The sequence below is a fragment of the Danio aesculapii genome, chromosome 16 (assembly GCF_903798145.1).
Source record: "Danio aesculapii chromosome 16, fDanAes4.1, whole genome shotgun sequence".
Classification (NCBI taxonomy): domain Eukaryota; kingdom Metazoa; phylum Chordata; class Actinopteri; order Cypriniformes; family Danionidae; genus Danio; species Danio aesculapii.
Genome location: NC_079450.1, coordinates 26,950,230 through 26,976,162, shown reverse-complemented (window position 1 = coordinate 26,976,162; position 25,933 = coordinate 26,950,230). Strand labels below are relative to the sequence as shown.

General features: G+C 35.8%; 4 protein-coding genes across 5 annotated transcripts in view; 1 reads left to right on the top strand and 3 right to left on the bottom strand.

The window, feature by feature from the left end:
- Positions 1-292: 292 nt before the first annotated feature.
- Positions 293-7,973, bottom strand: isg20l2 (interferon stimulated exonuclease gene 20-like 2). 2 transcript variants are annotated; one of them, XM_056476143.1, is made up of 4 exons: positions 7,877-7,973; positions 4,876-5,544; positions 2,766-2,966; positions 293-2,563 (listed from the first exon to the last, which is right to left on the bottom strand). In XM_056476143.1, the coding sequence occupies exons 2-4, from the start codon at positions 5,488-5,490 to the stop codon at positions 2,417-2,419; spliced, it is 963 nt and encodes a 320-aa protein (XP_056332118.1). In that variant the 5' UTR covers positions 5,491-5,544; positions 7,877-7,973; the 3' UTR covers positions 293-2,416. The 2 variants fall into 2 exon arrangements, with proteins under 2 accessions (XP_056332118.1, XP_056332120.1); XM_056476145.1 differs by having other exon boundaries at positions 2,450-2,559.
- Positions 7,974-8,840: 867 nt separating this feature from the next.
- mettl25b (methyltransferase like 25B) lies at positions 8,841-17,267 on the top strand. The gene is given in 9 exon segments (XM_056476176.1): positions 8,841-9,039; positions 9,226-9,344; positions 11,280-11,499; positions 11,586-11,648; positions 11,730-11,864; positions 12,504-12,653; positions 12,655-13,286; positions 16,285-16,469; positions 16,712-17,267. Coding segments are annotated over 9 exon segments (1,695 nt in total). The 5' UTR covers positions 8,841-8,937; the 3' UTR covers positions 16,801-17,267.
- A 1,179-nt stretch (positions 17,268-18,446) lies between these two features.
- On the bottom strand, positions 18,447-20,019 carry s100a1 (S100 calcium binding protein A1). Its single transcript, XM_056476177.1, has 3 exons — positions 19,947-20,019; positions 18,868-19,023; positions 18,447-18,792 (listed from the first exon to the last, which is right to left on the bottom strand). The coding sequence occupies exons 2-3, from the start codon at positions 19,006-19,008 to the stop codon at positions 18,643-18,645; spliced, it is 291 nt and encodes a 96-aa protein (XP_056332152.1). The 5' UTR covers positions 19,009-19,023; positions 19,947-20,019; the 3' UTR covers positions 18,447-18,642.
- Positions 20,020-23,106: 3,087 nt separating this feature from the next.
- The window catches only part of tlr18 (toll-like receptor 18), a 14,283-nt gene continuing 11,456 nt past the window's right edge, over positions 23,107-25,933 (bottom strand). Inside the window, exon 5 of the mRNA XM_056476173.1 lies at positions 23,107-24,286. Coding sequence (XP_056332148.1) covers positions 23,852-24,286 — 435 coding nt within the window. The 3' untranslated portion in view covers positions 23,107-23,851. The remainder of the gene's footprint in view (positions 24,287-25,933) is intronic.

Genomic DNA, 25,933 nt, shown 5'->3' with positions numbered 1-25,933 from the left:
GTGCCTTTTAAAAATTTAATTCCAGTTTTACCAGTCATAAAATACAATTTAAAATGAAATGATATACTGTATGAGTAAAATAAAATAAAAACATAAATGTGTTTACAAATAATGCATTCAATTATAATCAAAAGTGTCAGTAAACACTTATAATAAAGTATTATATTTAAAAGATATATTTGTAATAATTAAAATGTCATTTCTATTCAAGAAGTCTTGGAAAAAAACTGGTGGGGTTACTTAATGGTCTACCAATCCAAAATATTCATATTAAAATGCTTTCACAATCTGGTTTCTTTTTAACATGATTTTATTTAAAATCTCAATATTGATCAAATCCAATTTGGTGCTATAATGTCAAAACCCTTATGCTTCAGAATAAGAGACTCTATAGTGAAAAGGCAAATAATCAATAGATTAAAACAGTGATATACATCAACATTTTCCACTTATTCGTACCAAAAATACAAATATTGAACTGATATCACCAATATTTAGCTATGTATTTAGCACCAATATTAACACAGTTCAGGAAACAGACATATCACTTTGCACACTAGCATACACATAAAACACAAATGCATAACTTAAAAATCCAAATTCCCAAAAGGATAAGGCTGCAATAATCAATCAATAAAGCAACCAGAGCTGGGAAAACTTTTCCAAAAAGACATTGTAATTTGAATTGAATCTACGCTCATATTGGTCTGTTTCTCCCGGAGTTCATATAATCTTCAGTCCAGCCCATATCCAGAGCAGATTGTCATGTTCATCAATTGGTTGAGAGCGTAAACACCCCAGTGGCAGACGAGTCTCTGCATTGATCTCTTCGGCAAGTCTGAACAACTGTCCGGAGACATACTTGGACCTGCATTTTCTCCATTATGGACGCTTATCTTTCTCAAGCCTCCAATATACAGAATGCAGCTCTGCCCAATTCGCTGTGTCAGAGGAGAACTGATCACCCTGCCGGAGTCTGATTTCTCCCAAGGTCTGTTCTTTATTTCTGTCAATTGGCCGAGTTTTGGTTCTTTGCCACAGTCACCTCTGGGTTGCTTGGTTGGGGTTGGTGGAGCTCCACATCAGTGGGTTTGCTCTTCAGAAAATCGGCCTTCAGCAGTGACAATTGCATTGCACTAATCTGAATTAAACTAAACTGAACTTTGGTGACATTTAAAATAAACTGGACTGATGCCATTTTAATTTAACTAGAACTACACCAGAATTCTACTACACTTAGTCTGCCTGACTTGCTGGAATGTTCCACAATTTTAAATAATGTATTGGCTTTTTGTTCTCTTTTCTTCATCTAGTTAAGCTCCTTTGACACAATCTACATTGTAAAAAGCACTATAGAAATAAATATGAATTGAATTAAACTGTGTTTTACAGTTCGTTACATTGAATTTTTATGGTTATGCAAAAAAGAATCCCAAATAAGGCTGTAAAATCACACCATCAAATGCTTGTTCAACTGCTGGGAAACTGGTGGGCAAAGACACACAGACTGCTTCCCAAACACCACCAAAGCGGTGCGACTGGATTCTTAAACACAGACCAACTGATGATTGAGTGGGTTTGGAGGGAAAAGAGCTTTGACTGTAATCTCGAGGATGGCAGTCGAGGCCCTGTTCATTTGGACAGTTAAATACAGGAGGAGCTGTAATTCATGTGGTGGTGTTGAATTCACAGAAGACGACGAATGCGGATTCAGACATTAGTAAGACAGAGAAAAACCAGGAGGACAGATTTTTTTTTACTTGCACAATCTGAACAGAAACAGTACGAACAATTGGCAACATGTTTTGGAGATTAAGTTAAAAGTTAAAAGGCATAGTTTACCCAAGTTTATTTATTTATTTATTTATTTTGTTCCAAACTGGTCTGAAATTCTTTTTTTTTTTCTGTTAAACACAAATAAAAAGGTATTTAAGCTTGAAATGCTTGAAACCAGTAGCCATTGACTTCCATAGTATTTTCTTCTATACTCTCAGAAATAAAGGTACAGGAGCTGTCACTGGGGCAGTTCCTTTTCAAAAGATACATAATTGTACCTGAAGTGTTCATAATGGTACCTCAAAGGTACTTTATAGGTACCACAGTGGACTCTTCAAAAAAAAATATGTAATATTTTGAAAAGGTACTTCACCAGTGACAGCTCCTGTACATTTATTTCTGAGAGTGTACTATAAATGTTAATGCCTACCAGTTCACAGCATTCCTCAAAATATCTTCTTTTGTGTTCTGAAAAACAGAAAGGCTGAGTAAAACATTAATGGGAGAATTAACCCTTTAACTTGAGTTCTTTTTCACAGGAACAGAAAAGTCCCTTAATGGTAGTTAAACCAAAACATTGTTGAGAAGTTTAGCTGACAAAAGAAAAGTGTGAAGCAAAAAAAGAAAATCTTTTAAAGTCTTATCTTGTCTTTTTCATAGCTAGATCCATTGCTTTAGCCGAAAGACTTAGAGATGCCAGTTTCTGCTCCCACATTCTCTCCACCACTTTGTACAGTTCCATGGTGGCTTTGGCATCTTCTACTGACGAGTGGCCTCTATACCCTGTCTGAGAAAAAAAAAGAAGAAGAGAGCTTTTCAGTGGAAAAGAAACTCAAAGCCATGCCTATCCTTATTTTCACTTGTAAAAATAGTCTGACTCTCCACTTCTGAACTGACTCCAGATTTACTATGTCCGCAAGTACTCTGAACGCCTGAATTACAATCCTCTGAGGTGAAACTGACAACGTTCAGTGCTGAATTGAACCCACCTGAATGTCTCTCTTTAAGATAGCTTTGGTGAGCTTCTTCAGAGACACACATTGTTTTTCAGGAAGTCCAGCTTTCTCGTTTAGCAGCGGAATCCTCGAAGTGTCCCGTGTTTGGCAAGCGGGGTGGAAATATTTTAGGGCCTTGAAGTCATTATGGATAGCATGCCCCACAACCACCTTCCCTGTTATTATCTTCACAATCTGTGTGCAAAACATATAATAGTGTTTTGAAGAATTTCTAAATTAGTCAGCGATTACTAGCCTGCCATTACTTCGTTGCTCACAGCACAGTGCACAGTCAATAAATGAGATGTAATGATACCAATTAAGCATTTCTATAGGCAAAAACTGATTAAAATCAATAACGATTTGAATATTTTTACTCGCAACCAGAGAATATACACTCACCGGCCGCTTTAAGCTGCGGTCACACTAGGCTTTGTGTGTGCGAAATTCTGTCGTGTGGTGCTGCGAAAAGGGGCAGGATTAAACAAGATGATTAGACGTTAAAAAAAGAGAGCGATTGCTCCATGTTTTAAATTTCTGTCCAGAGAGGTCCTGTTTTGATCCTCGATTGGTCTCACGCAGTCAAGTGATGCGATTTCGCAGGTCAGAGTTCACCATGCTTGAACTTTGCACCGCAGCGACATGCGAAACTTGACGCATGACCTTGCATTTTCGGTCTGACGCATTCGCATGTGTATGAATGGAAGTCTATGGGAAGCAAAACCCAGTGTGACCACAGCTTTATTAGGTACACCTGTCCAACTGCTCGTTAATGCAAATTTCTAATCAGCCAATCACAAGGCAGCAACTCAATGCATTTAGGCATGTAGACATGGTCAAGATGATCTGCTGCAGTGCAGAAAGGTGATTTAAGTGACTTTCAATGTGGCATGGTTGTTGTATTTCAGAAACTGCTGATGTCCTGGAAATTTCATGCACAACCATCTCTAGGGTTTACAGAGAATGGTCTGAAAAAGTGAAAATATCCAGTGAGTGTACCAGAATATCCAGACTGGTTCGAGCTGATGTAAAGGCAACAGTAACTCAAATTTTGTGGATTTATGCGAAATGATTTTGGGAGTATCGTAACTTAATTTATGAAATAAAAAATAATAAATTTTTTATGTTTATTTAATGTTTGCAAATCCAATTAGATCCACTTATTTGGTAAACAAAGCAATTCTCTCACATAATATATCCTAAAAGACAGAAAATATTACTTTACAAACTGTATTGCTGTATTACTTTACAAGCTGAATAAATATAAATTTACACAAATTTACACAAGTAAATACATAGACTCAATGATGATGGGCTAAAATCTGAGGAAATCTGCGGATTTCTGCACACAGATTCCATGTGGGCCTACTCATTACCTTCCACACTGAGTTCAAAACTCTTTTCAAAAGAGTAATATTAACTTTTAGTAAATTTTGAGTTAACTACACTCATTTCATTTGAAAAAGTTGATTCAATTTTATTGAGACGGATTGTTGATGATTGTATGGGTTTTGGCCAGATTGGGTAGCAATTTATAAAACATATGAAAATTGAGATCTGTTTAAAAAAGATTTAGGACCTACAACACAATATTTCAGTAAATTTAAGAATTTTTAAGGCCTAAAATTTGGATTTTGAGATTTAAGACATTTTAGGACTTAACCCTGGATAAAAGTGTCTGATCCACCATTGTCCAACATTTCCAGGTCACTTTGCTTGAATTATGGGAGTAATGTCCATTAAACTGTAAACAACCAGTGATGCGTTTTTATGAAAAAATATATATACAACTCAGCCACTGAATACTAAAAAAAAACTTGTTAAAATGAACAAATCACTTTCAACAGAGATGTCTTTCTGCAGCCATATTATGAATATTAAATATTACTGTACTGTAATTATTAATGTCAACATTATTTTCATGACAGATAAAATTAAACAAACATTCCTCTCCGTTTTCACTAAGAACATGGATTAATTGTAGTGCAAATAATCATGTTTTGAAGTGAAGTTACCCAAACCAGTAGAAATGTTAGGAAAAAGGTGGACACAACATTAAGCATAATAAAACCTTATCATTTAGCTACAGATACCACTTTCATACCTCTTTCTGTGCATGATAAAAAGGGGTGGCGTGGAGTAGATCCTGCCTCCTGATTCCACTCCAGCGAGTGCGATAGTCCGTCACTGGATTGATGGGTTTGACATATTTATCATAAACTACATCACCATCATAGGAGACGATACTGCAGCGGGCCAGTTCACTCTGAGCCCCCTTCGGCCCTGTTCCCACCATCTCACAATCCAGCGCCAGGTATTTTATAGGTCCAGGGGGGCGAGGAACTGCCATTCTTTGTGCCAGATCCCTCTGAGATATGTTGCCATTGGATGGAAATAAATATGTGGATGTCCGGGAATACGCTTGTGCAGAACTAGAAGGCTCATAGGTGTTATTAGGCAGATAAGAGGTAAATTTAGGAAAAACAGCACGTGGTTTTGAACGCTCTCCTACATTGAACTTAACATTTCTGGGCTTTTTTGTCTTCTTCGGTTGGATCTTATCAGGTTGTTTTTGATTTTGTTTCTCGATTATCAAGCCTTCGCTCTCCAGGTAACGCTTCCGTGAAAGAAAACGTTCTTGTTTGGATTTTCCTTTAGATTTGCCTGATCGACCTCCCTGCCTAGGCTCAGAATACCTGTTGAACATCATCCCCGACATTCTTATATCATCAAAAGTCGGCTACAAAGAGTGTCTTCTCGATGTCCTTTTACACTTAAACAGAGAGAGAAAAGAAAAATTACTATTAAGACATGAGCTAACAATGTTCTATTGTAATAATACAAAATGAATGTGAAAACATATCTATTTATCCATCCATTTATCTATACATACACACACCGGCCATTTTATTAGGTACACCTGTCCAACTACTCGCTAACGCAAATTTCTAATCAGCCAATCACATGGCAGCAACTCAGTGCATTTAGGCATGTAGACATGGTCAAGACAATCTGCTGCAGTTCAAACTGAGCGTTAGAATGGGGAGGAAAGGTGATTTATTTGACTTTGAAGGAGGCATGGTTGTTTGTGCCAGATGAGCTGGTCTGAAGATTTCAGAAACTGCTGATCTACTGGGATTTTTACGCACAACCATCTCTAGGCTTTACAGAGAATGGTCCGAAGAAAAAATATCCAGTGAGCAGCAGTTCTGTGAGCGCAAATTTCTTGTTGATGCCAGAGGTCAGAAGAGAATGGCCAGACTGGTTCGAGTTGACAGAAAGGCAACAGTAACTCAAATAACCACTCGTTACAACCGAACCGAGGTATGCAGAAGAGCATCTCTGAACGCACAACACGTACAACCTTGAGGCGGATGGGCGACAGCAGCACAAGACCACACCGGGTGCCACTCCTGTCAGCTAACAACAGGAAACTGATGGTGTGGGGATATTTTCTTGGCACACTTTGGGCCCATTAGTACCAATTGAGCATTGTGTTAACACCACAGCCTCCCTGAGTATTGTTGCTGACCATGTCCATCCCTTTATGACCACAGGGAACACATCTTCTAATAGTTACTTCCAGCAGGATAACGCACCATGTCATAAAACGCGAATCATGTTAGACTGAAACATGACAATGAGTTCACTGTACTCAAGTGGCCTCCACAGTCATCAGGGCCGGTTGAACCAGCAGTGCATACGTTAAAAAGTAGCCTAGTTGTGACTTAAAGAGACACTAAGTTACAAATTACACACTACTAAATATTTTTGTGTTGCACCATTAAACTTAGTTTAAACTTAACTCTACGTTCTAACTAAATATTTACGGCAGCATTTCCCATAATAAAGAATGATCTCCCTCTACTCACAGCCTTATTTTCTACCCAAATTTCACTTTTTTCAGTTTCATTTTTTTAAAGGAGTGTTTTGTGTTTATTTTATCCATCAATTACAACTAGAATTTCTTCATGACCAAGTTTTTCTTCCCGCTATTGTTTTTTTTCATGAGAATAGGATAGAAAAAAATTAAAGTTTAATGTTTTGATAACGGCTCTGACTGTAATCTGAAATGACTGACTGTAATTTAATGTGCTATAAAAATGTAATTTGTCATTTCATTTTCATAGGACAGTTATATATAGATGCATTAGTAAAAATTTTAAAGCAGTTTATCGATTTAAATGCTTTTTATTGGATATTACGACATTCAATGCGACTACACATGACTTTTCGGAGAGCTTCCAACCTACTAACTACGGTTTGCCTTAAGAACATGTGGTGCAACTGAAGTGAGATGAAATTTAATTGAAAACTAGCAAGTAGTTACTAGGCCTCTAGTGTGGACTTTATGTTCCAGTTTAAGAAAGAACTTACGATCAACTGGTGTAACCCTACCCAGATCTCAATCCAATAGAGCACTTTTGGATGTAGTGGAAAGGGAGATTCGCATCATGGATGTGCAGCCAACAAATCTGCAGCAACTGTGTGACGCTATCATGTCAATATGGACCAAAATCTCTGAGGAATATTGCCAGTACCCTGTTGAATCTATGCCATGAAGAATTAAGGCAGTTCTGAAGGCAAAATGGGGTCCAAACCCCATATATACACACACACACACACACACACACACACACACACACACACACACACACACACACACACACGCGCACACACACACACACACACACACACACACACACACACACACACATACATATATATATATTTATATATACACACACACACACACACATATACATATATATATATATATATATATATATATATATATATATATATATATATATATATATATATATATGCATAAGTTACATACATATTCTTTTTTTCTCCAATAAACTATATATAGATTCGGGCAACAATTATCAATATTTGAATATTTAGATAACGTTAAACACTCCTCATTGTAAACCAGTTTCACTAACCAGACAAACGTGATATTAAACGTGACACAAGTCATTTTGTAAACAGTTTTCAGGAATAACTGACTCTATGAGCATCACATCGTTTAACATTAGTCCAAAATAATTCGTGTGATTACGGAGAGACATAAAATTTACAAACGGCTAGATACATACCAATATTAGCCCTCCAAAAGACAACCTTTGATTTTTTTTTTTTCGATTACTAAACTTAAAACAAGCACACCGAACGTGTACGTGATTTACTCTTCCGGGTCGGAGGGTAATGTGTGAAAAAGGAAATTCGACTCCTTTGAACAGTTCGTTTCAAAGAACCGAACCATCCTGATTCAGCGAATCTTTGTACCTCGTACGGTAGTTGTACTGTTGCTAAAAATAATAAAGTAATAGTAATAATAATAATAATAATAATAATAATAATAATAATAATAATAATAATAATGATAAATTAAATGCAATTAGACGTGTTTCTCGATTTGTTCTGCATGTGTTTTAAACATAGACTGTAAAATATAGGTTTTAAATGACTGCACATACAATAAATGTCTGTAAAACATGTATAGAGTAAACCTAGTAAGGACACAGTGGCTCAGTGGTTAGAACTGTCGCCCCACAGCAAGAAGTTTGCTGTTTCGGTTTCCATCACAGTCCACAGACAGCGCTTAGGTGAGTTGGATAAACTAAACTGGCCGTAGTGTAAGACTGTGAATGAGTGTGTATGGATGTTTCCCAGTGGGTTGCAGCTGGAAGGGCATAAAATATGCTGGAGTAGGTGGTTCATTCTGCTGTGGCAACCCCTGATGAATAAAGGTACTAAGCCAAAGGGAAAATGAATGAATGAATAAACTTAGTTAATGTTTTTTGTTGTTGTTGTTTGTTTGTTTAATTAAACTGTGAATTAATATCCAAATTAAAATAAATACAAAATAAACAACATACATATTTAAAAAAAACGTGTATTAAATATTTTAATAAAGCTAACAATGACAAAAAAACAGCAACATTTTTATCTAATAAGCAATGGTTCAACTCGAATCGCGAACGAATCGCCTAGCTTTTGAATTAGTTCAATTCATTGATTCATTCATGAGTCTGACGTCACTGATAGGCGGTGCTTCTGCAAGCACGCGTGCTAGGATTACCAGATGTAAACACAAAACTCTTACCACGTTCCTACTAAATTCGTACATTAAATAACCGGAGTTTTGACGAAAACAATGTTTGTGGCGACATTTTCCGAGCAAGAGCAGAGAGAACTAGCCGAGAAGCTCACATCCCTCCTATCAACCTACAGACACATATCAGACTCCTACATAATAGTAATGAATCAACAACTTCTTTATTGTTTGTGCTTTATCACTGTATTTTTTTAAAGTGAGAGTGTAACAGTAAACGAATAGTACCATAAATTTAAGCCGCTGGGTTTCTGTCAGCTGATCATCACGTTTATCCCGCGATCATATGAAATATTGATGCAGATGTGAAAGTGTATCTCGGTGTTTCAGGAGTTCTTCAGCGAGAGCTTGTGGGAGACTCTGCCGGTGAGCTGGCAGGAGGCCCTCGGTGATCTTACACCCCCGATGATCGCTGATCTGCTGCTGGATAACAAGATCAAGGACAGGCGGTAAAACGAGTTTATTCTCTGTCTCCGGTTGTTTACAATACCTTGACTTAAATTAAGATAACGTTACAGAGTCAGCATGTTGCCCACAATTCACTTTGTAATCTATCAAGAGCATCTGCTTGTAGAAAAAGCTTGAGGTAAATAGAAATACACGACTATTGGAATATAAACACACTATGGATTTGAATAGTGATGATTATTCCCACATTAAAAATACTGCAGTAATTTATAGTGCTATAGTGTTTTTGAACCATAAAGGAACATATTTTAATTTGTTGTGACAATTCTATAGTTGCTGTGGTAATACTATAATAATATACAAACAAATTACCCAACGCTGTAATGATTTCTACAACTATAGGGTATATTATACTACAAGAGTGCATGGACAGAGGGGATGTGTCCTACACCAATATCCACCAATTACTGAAACGTCCCTATTAATAATTTAATCGACTTCAAAATAAAGAAATGCTCTGTCAACTCTCAACCTACACGTGCACCAAGTCAAGTTCGCTACTAGTTCACCATAATACTATTAACCCTATTAACCAAGGCAGTGCAATTAATTAAAATTGAGTTTTGATTTTGGCCTCCATGATTATGAAAAACAATAATCGGGATAAAACAGTAAATTGTCTCTCTCTAAATTTAGCCTCTCTAAATTTCTCTACCTTCTTATCTCCTTAAAGCCCGACTGCAATAAAATCATGTAAATTGACTTTTGCAGCATGGGACGGGATTTTTATTTATATTAAGTGTGTATTTAATATTATTAAGTACTTTAATCATGATTTTAATAGCATGAAACAAAATTTGTGCTGTTCAATGCATACACTCTAGGGATGGATGTCCCCACCAATGTGAAGAGTAAATCTAAGCCCTTGTTATACTACAATACTCCACAGTTTATTGTGCTTAAAACAGAAAAATATATATTAATGTTATATACAGTATACTGTAGCATTTATTAAACATTTTGTACATACTATTATATATACAGCATAATGCATTTCACTATAGTATGGTTCAAAAGCACTATAGGATTTACTATAAATTACTATTGTATATTTTCATCTGGGTTTGTATACAAGGGATAGTTTTCCCAAAAATGAAAATTCTGTACTCACCCTTTACTGGTTTCAAACTTTTATGAGTTTCTTTCTTCTGTTTAACATAAAATAATATATTCTGAAGAAAGCTGGAAACCTGTAACCATTGACTTCCATAGTATTTGTTTTTTCTTACTGTGGGAGTCGGTGGATACAAGTCTTCAGCTTTCTTTAAAATATCTTTTTGTGTGTTTAATAAAAGATAGAAACTCAAAGGTTTGGAACCACTTAAGAGTAAATATACGACCTGACAAAAGTCTTGTCATCAATCCCAGTTGTAAGAGCAACAAATTCTAACTTGACTTCTAGTTAACCATTTGGAAAAGTTGCAGAAGGTAGATTAATTCCCATGAATCATCACTTTGGAACCCATATGGACCCAAAATTCTCAAAGAAATCAGTCAAGTTTGGTGAAGGAAAATCATGGTTTGGGGTAACATTTCAGTATGTGGGCGTGCGAGAGATCTGCAGAGTGGATGGCAACATCAACAGCCTGAGATATCAAGACATTTGTCCTGCCTATTACATTGCAAACTACAGGAAAGGGCAAATTCTTCAGCAGGTTAGCGCTTCTCATACTTCAGCCTCCACATCAAAGTTCAGGAAAGCAAAGAAGGTTAAGGTGCTCTGCCTTTCATATTAGCCACTTCTGATACCAAATGATCAACTAGAAGTCAAGTTATTATTTGTTGTTCCTAAAACTTGGATAGGCGACAAGACTTTTGTCAGGTAGTGTAGTGAGTAAGTGTTATTTTTTGGGTGAATATCTCTTTAAGTGATAAAATACGTCAACACAATGACATTCAATGACTTTTCCTCACAGCTACTCAACTGTGTGGCCTCTGTCTTTACTGGCACTGCGGACAGCAGCACACGCACTGACGTTTCCACGTGCAGCTCCAGGTGGGCACCAGCAGAATGCAGGTGTAGCAGCAGCAGCAGAGGAGTTTCAGTCCAACCACAGTCAGAGCTCTTTATTAGGACACATTTTCCGTAAACACGTCAAGCCAAAGAAGCAGCATGAAATCCGCCGACTGGGCATGGTACGAGTACATTGAAATACATGTACAAGACTCTGAAATTGATCTCTTCAGATTATTCATAAATGTTTGTTCTCTTTTTTTCCTAGCTCGTCAAGGAGTTGTGTGATCAGGGTAACTGTAACCGTGTGGTTGATGTTGGGTCTGGACAGGTACAGTAAATAATATCTTGTTTAATTTTGTCATTTAAAACATACAAATTTAACCCACTTTAATTGTACCCATTCCTGCAGGGTCATTTGACTCGCTTTCTGTCTTTTGGACTCGGTCTGCATGTCACTGGAATCGAGGCTGATCCTAACCTTGTTTCCATGGCTACCAAATTTGATAGACAGCTGCTACAGACACTCACCAAGGAGAATCAAAGTGTATGTCTAAACATCTTTTCAATTATATAGTGCATAATATTCTGTTGTTGTAACCATCTTTTCATATTAGAAAACGCGACTGACCTTAGCTGCGCAATGTGTGTGCGCGGTAAAAGTACGTTTGTGATCTCACAAGGAAGTATTCACCGGAAGTATTTTTTGTAGTCCCCAAAATTCGTGATATAATATGATATCATAGTGGACCACTCCTTTCAACTTCTAAAACTCTTGATCACATTTGTTGATGATTGATGATCACAGAGAGCTGAACAGATCTTTTAATCCCGGTTGCTTTGTGAACGTCCCGTCTTGTTGATATGATTATACTTACGTTACTACGAAAACATGTTAATACATAGCTGTCAATCAATTCGGTGGGCGGGGAAACTGCACTCCGTCACATTTTGATCGGCCTCAAAATAGGAGGGATTTAGATCCTATTTTAACATCAGGAAATAAAAAAAAAAAAGAGACCTATTGTCTTTATATCACCCCAGTATGAGTGTGGACACACTATACTGACACACAATTCTGTCCAAACTGCTTCCAAAAGATGATTTTCATCATAGATGCCCTTTAAATAAACTTGACAACGTTGGCAGGTATGTAATCGTAGCACTTATTTGTTTTCTATTGTAGTTAGGAAAAGCTCACCTTCTGCGTTCTGCACCTGGACCTCCTCCTCGTCACGTGGTGGGCTGGGTGAACCCAAAGGCTTCATGGGACGTCTTCATTCAGCAGCTCGGTATGACGGCAACTGAAAGTGACAGTACTGGAGCAACCACTGAAAAAAAAACAGAGAGTGGAGGATCTGCATCTGGAACCGCATTCGTGCCAAACCAAAGCAGAGGACTTACAAAATACACTTCACGGTCAAAAAACTGCCTCTCAAACAAACACGTCCATTTTTCCATCTGGCACAGCAACCGAAATGCTTACCTGTAAAACCATACCCATTCCTAAACGGGATCCTGGTAGTTTTGTCCTAACAGGTCTTCATGCCTGCGGAGATCTTAGCGCCACACTTTTACGGCATTTCACCAACTGTCCTCATGTTAGCATCATCACATCTGTTGCTTGCTGTTATATGAAGATCTCCACTCAGGAACACCCAAACCCTCCCGGAGTTTTCCAGCCACCGTTTTCCTCTGAAAACACTGCAGCAGATTCTTGTTTGGAATTTAGTTATCCAATGAGCAACTGGATCCGTGGATTAGCGGGACACCAGCTGTCCTATAAGGCCAGAGAAGGAGCTTGTCATGCAATAGAGGAGTATCTCCAGCGGCTAAGAGAGGAGAACGCTTTATTGCGCACACACTGCTACAGAGCCATCCTAGAAAACATCATCAGATCCCACAGGCCTGATATCCGCAGACCAGGAGTTCAGACCGTGAAGAAAGCCCACATGCTGTCATTTTCAGAGTTAGTTACTTTGTCACATTTGTAAATATAAATATCTTTAAAGAATAAGAAGGGCCTCAGAAACTAATTTTGTAGACCTGAACAAACCAATGAAATTCAGATTTCAGTCATATTAACTGTTTGAAGCAGAGATGCCCAAACTTGGGCCTGTGAGCCAAAGTTGGCCCATGGTAACCTTTGATTTGGCTATCTAAGAAAAGAAGGAGAATGATGGGGATAGTTTAGAGCAGGGATAGGTAACCTTTTTTCAGCAAAGACCCATTTCTGATATTTTTGGCAAAAGCATTTTTCAAAAGAGCCATTGGGGTATACATATACTTATATATGCACCCCAATAAAATATGACTACTATAAATAAAACAGGTTTAAACAAAACCTTTATTTATGTTCTTGCACAACTCAAAAATAAACAAATATGAAGCATCAAATGTTGAGCAAGTCCACGAATGAAGAAAGAATATTTATTTAAATTCTGGTGAATAAACTTTTTTTCTGAAAAGCAACACAATTTAAAATAAACAAACATTTTACTATTATAAAACATTACATAGTTGCTTGAAATTATTCAAAATAAAGTATGCGGCAGTAATTTTGGCTAGTTTTAAAGAACATATATTATTGCTATTATATACATTTTCACTAGATTTGAAGAACAAAAATAATATTTTACTATTATTGAGTAAACAAAGGGCAAAACAACGTATATTTCTATCATAACCATGCACACGTGTTGCCCTTTTTTGGTGTCATGATTAAAATTTATTTACAGCACCGCGCACGTGCATTGGTCGAAATGAAAAAATTGTAATTGTATTTTCAATAGGAACCTGATTTCTAGTGATGGTTATAATTTTTTAAACTGTAAAATATTATTGAACTGAGACAGCTGGAGAGCCATGTATTTTTGGTCGAAGAGCCACTGGTTCCCTACCATTGGTTTAGAGATTGTATGTAACATTTTTTGTTTGTTTTAATGTTCAGCTAAAAAAAAGCTAACTGAAATTAAATGTTTTAATTTAAATGGTATAAATGAATCAGATTAGTTAATTGGATGGATAGAGGACAATGCAGAGACTTTGGTGAGCAAATCAAGACAAAGGCAGTTATAAATGTGATTGTTTTTATAAAGTTATACTGCATTAGTTAATACAATTCAAAATAATGTTTTCGTATATTAGCAAATTAATTAGGAAATTACCCGTGGCAACTTAATGTAAAATAGTTAAAGAGGTATATTTGTCTTCGGTCCACGACACTCAGTGAAATTTGGTTTTTGGCCCTTCATACGAAAACGTTTGGACACCCCTGGTCTAAAGTGACATTAGGATTAGCAATTTTAGCTGTGATGTACAGAATCTGATAATGCAATTAACTATCTTAGCATCCACTCTAAATCACTGCTCACACTGTGCGATTTCAGCCACGATTGGGCTGCCTGAGACAAATTTGGAAAAATACTAAAAGATTCCAATAATTTTAGGCTAAAATCTGTGGTCTTGGTTTGACATGTTCACATCCGCTTAATAGCTGGAGCAATCAAATTGGTGCCAGAATCAAGTTCTGGTAGAGTCAAAAGATTTCAGACTCTTTCTTGTAGTGTGTTTTCAGCCGAGCATCAAACCAAGAACCAATAGGAGCGATGAAATCTGATGACGAAATTAGCACAGCATTTACAAACCAGTGCAGGGAACTTTTTTTTTTCAGGTTTTATTATCGAGGCTAAATTACCACTACAGTTTGTTTATGTCTGGCGTGAGGTAAAAGCTTAGAAAATGGGACAGTGAACGTGTCATGGATTTATGATGTCAAACTCGGGTTGAGTTTTCTTGTGAGTCTGTGTTTGGCATGTCATGTCGTTCAGTCTGACATTATGACAACTGAGGGCTTTCAATATGACATGGCAGTCATGTTTTAGCAGTCTGACATGCTACAATTGTTGAAGACTTTTAAAAATCGCACAGTGTGAGCCAGGCTTAAAAACGTTTTTTTTGGCCAATTCTCTAAGTTAATTTAAAGTTTTTAGTTTTAACGATAAGCTATGGACAAAAGGTTCACCAAATAGTTAAGATGCCAGTTAAAGGGATAATGTGAGAACAGACCAACACTTGCTTCACTTATTCACTAAATGTGTTTTTTATGTCTGCACTGATCTGGCATTAATGACAATTGAGATCCTACAGTGAGATTTTTTGTCTTTTTTTGACCATGTGAGAGCTTTTAGCTATACAGTAGGAACATGTTTGGACAGTTTCACAGGCATTAAGTACTATTTTAAATTATAAAGTTTTCTGAGATATTTTGGTAAACCATAAACATAAAACTTGAAAAACAATATTTTAATAAAATTGTTTAATTAAGATATTTCAAATGTTCATATTGTTTTACATAATGTACTGAAGTAGCTAAAACTAAAATAATAAATACTATAATAAAGCTACTAAGGGGCTGTTTACACTACATTTCAACTAAAAAAACAAAAAAAAATAATCTGTAGACTATCGAAAAAAATATAGCTTAAAGGTGCTAATAATTTTGTCCTTAAAGTTGGGTTTAAAAAAAATTAATAACTGCCTTTATTCTAGCTGAAATAATACAAATAAGACTATTTATAATAAAAATATTATCAGACATACTGTGAAAATTTCCTTGCTCTGTTAAACATCATTTGGCAAATATTTAAAAAAAGAAAAAACAATTCAAAGAGGGGCTAATAATTCTGACTCCAACTGTATGTATGTATGTATGTATGTATGTATGTATGTATGTATGTGTGTGTATATAGATAGATAGATAGATAGATAGATAGATACTATATCATTATTGTTTAAGTGTAAACTATAAAAATATGATTTTGCAAAAGTGCAGATATTAGAGCAATCAGTCATTTAAATGATAAACTTTACCATAAACTGGAAATATCACATAGAAATCCCACACACATACTACATCTGTAATTCTAGACCGCCGCATTAAACTCTTACCTGCTGTTTTATGACAGGTATGCTCGTCTGGCACTGCCACGGGTGGGTTTACCTGCTGATCTTCCATTTGATTCTGTCTGTGTGGATGCAATGCTTGCCCAGCAGGGTAAAGTGGTGGTGTATTTCAGCCTGGTTCTTCTGCTGGCACCGGTGGTGGAGACTCTAGTGTTACTGGACAGAGTAATTTTCCTGCAGGAAAGAGGTACGTGGAGAAGAAAATAGACTTTAAAACCGATTGTTTTATCTCTTGACAATAATGTATTTCTCACGTTTGCTTATTTAAAGATATAATATTTGACTGTTTTATTGATGTCCATACCTGTCATGATAGTGGTTTGTTAAAGAAACATTTATTTTAAAAAAGCATAACAGGGACACTTTAATAGTCATAATTATTAACAGGAATAGTATATTTATTAATTGTCTTTGCATTTTCATCACTAGGTTTTCAGAGTAAACTCATCCCACTCTTTGATGCTGCTTTTTCTCCACGAAACTTGGTTCTGGTGGCCGTCAAGTCTAAAGAAGCTTGAAGCTGAACTCAAAACCACATAAAACATACAGTAACATATTATGAAGGAATTGCACTCAAATGAACCTTCGCAAAAAAACACAAGACCATTGGGATGTGAAATTAGAGGTCTGATTTTCCAGAGAGATCTATTACTGGCTCATTGTTTTGTCATTTTCCTCCATGCTTGATTTGATTTATAAGTTTTGGTTTATATTTTAAATTGTTGCCCATCTACATATGTGGTATTAGTATTTTTAACATTTAAAAAGATTAATGACAGGCAAATTGTTTTGCTTTTATTCCCATTATCAGTCTGGATTTGTTGTAATAGGTTGTTTCTCAAATATAATACTTGTCTTCATCTCCATTTCAATACACGGTGTTTAAGGATCATACGGTTTGTAAATGTTATAGTGCATAGTTTGGCCCACGGGCCAAAGTTGGGTCATGCTAAACTTTGAGTTAACCCACCATCCAATCTGAGAAGAGTGATGGGGAGGGCTGGGGGGGGGGGGGGGGGCAAATGCCTTACCTGAGATAGGCATTTCTAATATAATAAAGTTTTTGGCTAATCTGTTTTAATGCTGAGCTTTAAATTTTTCTATTAAACATTGTAAAGGAATCCAATTTTCAAAAATTTAAATACTGTCAGTCTACAAACAGAGAACAATGCAGAAGACATCGGTGAGCAAATCAAGGCAAAAATAGGTGCAGCTGAACTCATGCATTGTTCTTTGAACTCCATTCTGTTATAAATGGGATTTTTACAGTTATGAATTTATTATAAAATAAACAAAAACAGCAGTAATTAGCGTAAAGCAATGTTTTCTAGTTTTTAAATATTCTAAATTACCCATGGCAACTTTTAAGTGTAATATAGTTTGGTATATTTACCATCAGCCCACAGTCAAGTTTGGCCCTTCATGAGAAAAAGTTTAGGCACCAATGTTATAGTGCAGGGATGTCAAACTCAATTCCTGGAGGGCCGCAGCCCTGCACAGTTTAGTTCCAACCATAATTAAACACACCTGATCAAACTTAGAGTTCTTCAGGCTTGTTTGAAACCTACAGGTAAGTGTTGGAACTAAACTGTGCAGGGATGCGGCCCTCCAGGAATTGAGTTTAACATTCCTGTTATTGCGTCTGTATACAACATTGTTAAATAGAAAGGTTAATTTCAACCTGTAGATGGCACCGTTATGACAAAAAACAGGTGAAATCTTCAAATAAAATTGTAAAAAAAAAATAAAATAAAATAATAATAATAAATAAATAAACACAAAAAAGTAACGGATCAAAATAAAGGAAAAAAAATTGATCCCACAAAATTTAAAATTACGCACTCTGAAAGTCATGGAAACAGTATCAGTGTACTAACACCTTAATAAAATAATAATAATAATAATAATAATAATAATACTTGCAGTTAAAAAAAAAAAAAAAAACACAAAGATGTAGCTTATGCCATTGCATGACCATATCGACACTTTATTTGTATTTATTTTACTTAAATCAAATAAAGAATTTCTAGGACTTCCGATCTAGGGGAAAAAAACCCCACTAAAAACTAAGTAATCTTGCTGTAATCTAAAAACACTTAATTTCTAAACTAATCTAAACATTTGTCATGAATAAATACGACTTATTTTATCCTTTTTAGCCATTTTATTTTGCATGTTCAGTCATACTGTACATCATTAAGATTAAAGCAGCATTGCTCAAACAGATGAATCTAAATGCACACTTGACAGTTCATCTACAACTGTACTTTCCCACACAAACACACAGTCTGCACGGAGTATTAAATTGATAAATAACATTTAGAAAACATTTTCTTGCAGATTAACACATAGAAGTTAGTTTAATTCTTCATGCTCTCTACAAAGAACTCATTGCATGCCACAGTGAGAGCAGCCACCAGTACAACAAACTCCTGAAAGTCCACCTCTCCATCCCGGTTCTCATCCAGATCAGACATGATCTTCTCCACCACCATGGGGTCTTTACTCGCCTACAGCAGGACACAAACATTACTTCAAATGCGCAGATCAGACATTAAATGACAATTGTGGTGGTTGAAACCTACGGCTAAAAAGTCACTGAGTTCCCCTTGAAGCAAGCTTTTAAGCTCAGATTTGCTTAGCTTGTACTTGTCTCCCTCTTTGGAGGAGTACGTGTGGAAGACTTTAATCAGGCCTTCCATTGCATTTTCCAGTTTCGAAACCATGTTAGAAAATATTATCTGCAAGAAATAATCAAAAATCAATAAACTATTGTAAAGCAATATAATTTACAAAGCAATATCATTTACAAATAAATACATGTACAAAATAAATACATTTAAATTAAATCTTATTTACAAAAATAGCTAAATTGCCTAAATAAATAAGTGTTTTGTTTTCTTTGTTCAAATACCAAGTCTAAAATTCCACTTCTGATCTATGCAGGCATTAGTCAATTATATGCATTATAAATATTCATTAAATAAAATTATGCACAAACATAATGACAGTTTTGTGAGTGCGTATAGCCTCTCAATTTCTACAAGCTTGTAGTAGGCTATTTGCATGGACACCTGCTGACCCCAGGGGGCCCCTTCATTACAGAGAAAGAGCGAGAGATCTAATATCTTTGAGCAGACTGGCCTTTTGGCATTGGCTGACTGATGACGATCAGGAGGGAGAGGGAAGACAGGTTTACATCAATTATTCAATTAGCCTTTTGTATGAACTAAAGGCTCTGATACCATTTATGCGCTGTTAAGGCATGTAGGCCTTAATTTTGACATTAGACTGCTATTGAAGCCAAGCTCTGATACACAATGTAAATTAAGACACCGACATGATGACGATGAAAGTAGCCTACTTTAAAAGAGTAATAACAGCATTAGGACTAATTGAGAAAATTTAACTGCAAGAATAACCTCTATTGCTTGCAATATGCCAGTATTTTAGGTTTTAAAAAGGGCTTATTGGTATAAAATGGAGTAAGCAGCGTTAAGTTATTTTTCTTCCACGGACTCTAATCACTCTGCGTACTCTATTGACAGTTTTATCGAATTACTTTGATAAGGCTTTTTTTACAAAACCGGAGAATACATGCTACTGTTCTAGAAAGCTGACATGAACAACACCGAAATCAAAAGTAAAAGTGGTATTAACTTACCAGGACGAGGAGCGACAACGACTGTTTGAAAAGATGTTGCTAGAGCTCATTCATTAAATAGCGTCCATCACCTGTGTGGGGGAATTAGACAAATGGGCGGAGCCTACTCCAACTGCAACCTGCGCGTCTAATGATGTCACCCCCACTTACAATGTAAATATAACCTGCATAAATAATAAATAAAAAAACCTGCATAAATATAAACTATTTTTAAAAAGGTGTAACTTTAAACCATGCTTTAAGACGTTTTGGCTGAATTCTGAAATTTCTATTTGGCTGACTTGATTTGCCATATTTGTTAGTTTTAAATTGTTATTTTTTAAAAACACTCAATACATTTTAATATCATCTCAATGCATATCATGTTTATTTCATTAAAGAAATCTATGACTATGCAATAATGTGAACTTTCGATCTTTGGTGGGTAACTGGTGCAGTAGCTTTATCTAATAGCAAGGAAAAAACAATAAATTAAAAAGCTTCAAGGTTCAGTATGAGGCTTTGTTTGTTCTGGAACTTGTGTCCGTCTTGAGGTCTTCTAGGCATTTTGTGGCTTTATTCTTCAGTACAAACAGCTCACTTTTCATTTTATCGCATCATTGTTTGGTGACTCTTAATTTTGATCCACGCCAAATGATATCGGTGTCAGGCTGAAGGAATCTAATGTTGCACAATGTTATGAGTGAAATGACTAATGTCTGTGGCTGCACGAGCTAGTTTATCACTACCATTGTGACTGGTTATACTCTAGTGTTTACACCATAAAACACGTTCAGTGGATGGCATCTTAAAATATATTGAGTTAATATTTATTTTTGGAAAAACATGAAGTAACATCAACACAAAGTAGTTGGTGTAGTGACTAAACAGAAGTAGTGACTAAACATCCACCACATTCATTCATTCATTCGTTACTCTAAATGTTTCCTCATACATGAATGAGAAGTCACGTGAGAGGCTAAAACTGGCCTGCAAGGTTGCGAAACAGCTTCTTTTCTTCCTCTTTTTTTTTTTTTTTTTTACAAAGATGCATTTGTTCAACACATTTTCTGGTAAATGATTAATAGCTACACAGAACAGAACAGACATAGAAAATATACAATTGAATGTAATACTGCCTGAGGGGATCAAACTTGAGAGTGAGAGGCACATATTGTGCTTAATCTAGATAATAAAGTATCATAAAATGACATTTAAACTCTACAAGTTTTGTCTTTTTACATTAAATTTACTACTTTGTTTTGTAACCTTGGCAACTTCTCATATACCTGTATTGATTTCTCCTCAAGAATCAGTCTGGCACATCTGTTTCTCCAACACTCATCAACAGAACACCCCTACTATTATTTCTGTCTTATTGCATGTACAATAATAAAAAGAAAATGTAAACATTTTGATCACAAATTCACTGATACATTAAGATACATATTACTTTTATGCAACAGGTGTCTTATGCATTCTAATAAACATATCAATATTAGTTTTCTGTGACATGATTGGAAATATTAACAGCCTGGTAAAGAAGGAAGAAATGGAAATAAATCTGAAACATATGAAAACCATTTCAGATTTTGGTCATTTACGAAATGAAATGCAACAAATATCAAAATAATAATAATAATAACATTAAATTATGACTTTTAAAGTCATACTACCATAGAAAATACCCTGTTATATATATATATATATATATCAAGACAATAATCAATCAAATATTTTCTGAGCCACAAAAAACACCATGTTATTGAAATAATGACCTGATTTGTTAGTTTTAAGTGAGTGAGCAGTATTTCAGTTCATTTCCCTAATTAAGGTATGTGCTTGAACACTTAGGTAAATAGGACTGTATTGATTGTCAAAGTGAGCATGTGTGTTGTTGTGTAGGCTATTGGCAACTAGCTCAATAAATCACTGTCTAGTTTGTCTAGTCGCTGACTGAATTTATGACTCAAAACATGATTTTTCCTGTCCATCTGCCACCAGTGAGTCAGACAAACCAGTTTAGACAAACCTTGAAAGGGCGATCGCTGTAAAGCCACATTGGTGGAGCTGGAGCTCCAGTACCCTCTCACTAAGACATGGAGTCCAAATTTTTGTTTTTATAACGTTTTCAACTACCACAACCCTGAACCTATCCCTTAAAGTAACCTGTTGTTTTTATTAACGTCTCACCTACCACAACCCTAAGCATATCCCTTAAAGTAACCTGTTGTGTTTTATTAATGTCTACATCTACACAAAACCTAAAACTACTCCTTACATTAACCTGTTGTGTTTTATTAATGTCTGTTATTGTGACTTATTAATGTCATCTACCCCACCCCTAACCCAGAGGAAGTGCAGAGGAAATGCAGCACTTTGCTGGAGCTCTAGTGAGGGCTAATGTGGCTCTGCAGTGACTACCTATGGCAAACCTTTTTAGAACAGTCCCTGTAGTTGTGTGCCTGTCCAATATTGCCTACTACTTAAGTATTTACTATGTCAGAATTTAAACTTCATGACTATTAGAAAAGTACACACTATAATGTGTAATATATAAAATACTTCATTCACCATTTGTCATTATCACATGACGTAGCAGTTGCATTGCTTCACTTCTATTCATAAATTATTTTGCTTGGTCTCATAGGATAGTAAAGTGTCCATTGAATAAGCCCTTCAGAATCTCACCAAAAGTTATCCGGGAACTTTTTTTTGTTTTTTAATACTATAGCTACATCTAAAAGCTTAGGCAGCTAACTTGTAGCCTCACTGCTATACTCAAGAAGAATATGGTTGAGTCAGCTGTACTGCTCGAAGGCACTTCGTAAATTAGATTACAGAGAGACTTCTGAGACAACATAAAAATATAATCACATTCGGCAAAATAAAGAGCGCTTTGGTGATAACTATAAGGAAATATTTTCTAACTACAATAGTACCTCTTGGTAGAAATGCCATCAAAAGTAGAAAACATTAGACAAAACCTTACATTTACACACAAATCAACATTCAAGCAGCACTTTGAGATGCCGAATGAATTTTTTAGCTCAAATTTAAGAAATAAAATGCATAGGATTGTGGGATATTGAAGGTAGTGAAAGACATGCTATCTTGAAATTGGATTAGAATAAGATATCTCAGCAGACAGGAATGAAGCAGAATTTGGATTTGCTCGTGCCCTAATGCTTTCTACTTAAAAATGCTGCATCCAAAAAGCACATTTTAGAGCTGTCCTTTGGATGCAACCTATTAATTTGAACACACTCGACTTGCATACTGTTTTCACACACTATATAGTACTTAATACAGTTGAATGCTTAATTCTGATTGGCTGATAGACATTCTAAGGTTTGCATTTATTTTAAGGGTACCACATGTACCACATTATAGATAATGCAAGTTATTTTGACAACAGTCAAAAATCAAAACAAAAGGCTTTAGATGAGATGTGCAAGAAACTACTAGTGAAGTGAGCCTTGTTAAGTGTGGTTTTACCCATACTCAAAATTGGTTCTCTGTGCACACACAGATTTTGAGTAAGGAGTGAGAGCACACACATAGTGAGCATCGACCAAGAGCAGTTGTCATTGCTTCTGGGTATTGAAGATGGATCCCCCATTTTAAATTCCTGCTAGGATCAACCTTTTGATTACAAGTCCAACTCCCTAACCATTAGTCATGTAAGTCTTGAAATACAACTTCTGAGCGGTGTCTTTAGGTGCTGTAATGGTAGTATAAGTTAAATAATTCATTCTAGTAAGTTATTATTATTATGAGCTTGCATTATTTTCGAATAATTCAAAAGCTCATCGTCAATTACACCTTTCATAATGCATCTCATATTCTGAATGTAGGGCGAAAATAAAAGTTCAATCTGGTCACCTCTAACGCTTTACGTTGAAAGTCCTGCATGTTGATGTCCTTCAAGCAACTTCTATGCAAGTTAGTTGACAGCTATTAGAAGGCTGGTGGCTGATCTGGTGATCATCTTCATGCGGGCCTTCAGTATCTTGATTCTGTGGTGCCTCTATTAATGAAACAGACCTCACTGAAGACAGTCTACTATGCTGGCTGGTTGTTCTCGACCTTATAGAGTTTGGTTTACCCAGAACACTTCTGAGCTGGATCCAGAAGAAGTTCTGTTCTGTGGCTTGCTGAGGCCACTCTAGGTAGGTTTTGGTGTTGAGCAGTCTTTTGAGTTTGCAGAATTTACTGGGAAGAGAAGTGGGATCAATGGGCTCCTTCACGACCAGGATGACATCACTGAATGTTTTGCCAATCGCCCGTTGCTGGGCGAAGTAGAGCTCGTAGTTGCACCACTCACTGTTGACGAAGTTATGGGACAACACAAAAATTACCTTAAAAGAGAGAAAATTCGTATTAGTTTTAGAATTTAAGTTAATTACTTTTCAACTTTTTAAAAATGAAATATTTTATATGGAAACTTTGATCTCTGAATAAAAAAACAAGCCAACTGTTACTGTATAAGTTACAATACGACAATTTGTGTAAAACAATACTAAGAATATAAGTACACATGATATAAAAATCACAATTGTGAGATATGAAGACATTAAAAAATGTAAAGTAATAGGGCTGGAATAATCGAAATCGGCATTCACCACCTATAATCGATCTCATTTTTCCAGGTCAATTTTTTTCAATTACTTTCCCTACCGTGTGTGGAGTCACGTGACCCTGCTTTGTCTATACTTCTATGTCACGTGGTCCGGTGCAGTTTTTGCGCGGTTACCAACCCCTCGCATCTCTCAAAATCGTAAACACGTGTTGCAACGACACGTGATGCAAGCTCTGTGATTGGTCGGTTTGGTATCGTTGACGAGTGTGGGCGAGGCTGAGAGAGAGGAGCGAGGCCGTTTACATGTGTCGAGTCCCATGAAGGAGCTCCAGTTTGAAACTTTTGTTTTGTGTTTACCTTATGATTAAAACGAAGAAACTCCTTCGAAGAAACACCCACGAAGAAACTCAACACAGAGGAACAGAAAAACCCACTGCCAGCTAGCGTTTTGGAAGTGTTATTGCAGAGCAACATAAACAGCACGCAGAGGTATAAATGCTTGGCTACAGGCAGGCAGGTGTTAAAATATTATTTACAGGATATACAAGAGTTAATTTGTTCAGAAAAGATTCTGCTTATTGTCTACTTTTAATATGAAAGACATTGAAAATAATTGATTTTGTTTCCAAAAGTGCAAGTTATTTATTTTCACTTTTACATCAGAAAGAAGTCACTGTTGGTTTTAGTCAATGTGTGTTTTAATTTCATTTTTTCAATGTTGATGTTCAATAAATAATTATAGATAGTAGATAGTGCGTGCTTCCTTCAATTATTTTAAAATCAAGTAATGCAGCCTTCATTCAAACATCTCTCAATTGTAATATGTGAGCATATTTACTCTACAAAACCTGTCAGTGAACTATGAGGGCAAAAAAAAATTAAATATATAAAATAATCGTTCATTAAACAAGTTAAAATGTTCAATTAATCGAGATTTTGATTTTAGGCCAAATCGCCCAGCCCTATAAAGTAACATTTTATTTTATTATAATGTCAAACATTCAACTGATAAAAAGCATCAGTAAAGACTTTTACAGTTATGCATTCATTCATTCATTTTCTTTTTGGCTTAGTCCCTTTATTAATCTGTGGTCGCCACAGCGTAATGAACCGATAACTTATCCAGCATAAGTTTTACGCAGCGTATTCAGTTATCCACAAAATATTTATTTTTACACAAAATATTATTTTCAGTTTCAAATAATTAGTTTACTTTTGAACTGTCCATTCATCATTGAAAAAATACTAAAACAATATGAATCTATTAAGCAGCACAACTGTTTAGAAATAGCCTATTTCTTCTGAATGATGTTTCTTTTGTGTCATTATAAGTAGACCTCAGAGAACAGAACTAAGCAAGGCAGTTTAAAACAGCTGTTGTCTGCACTTTACCAAAACCATTCATTTATTCATTTTCTTTTCTTTT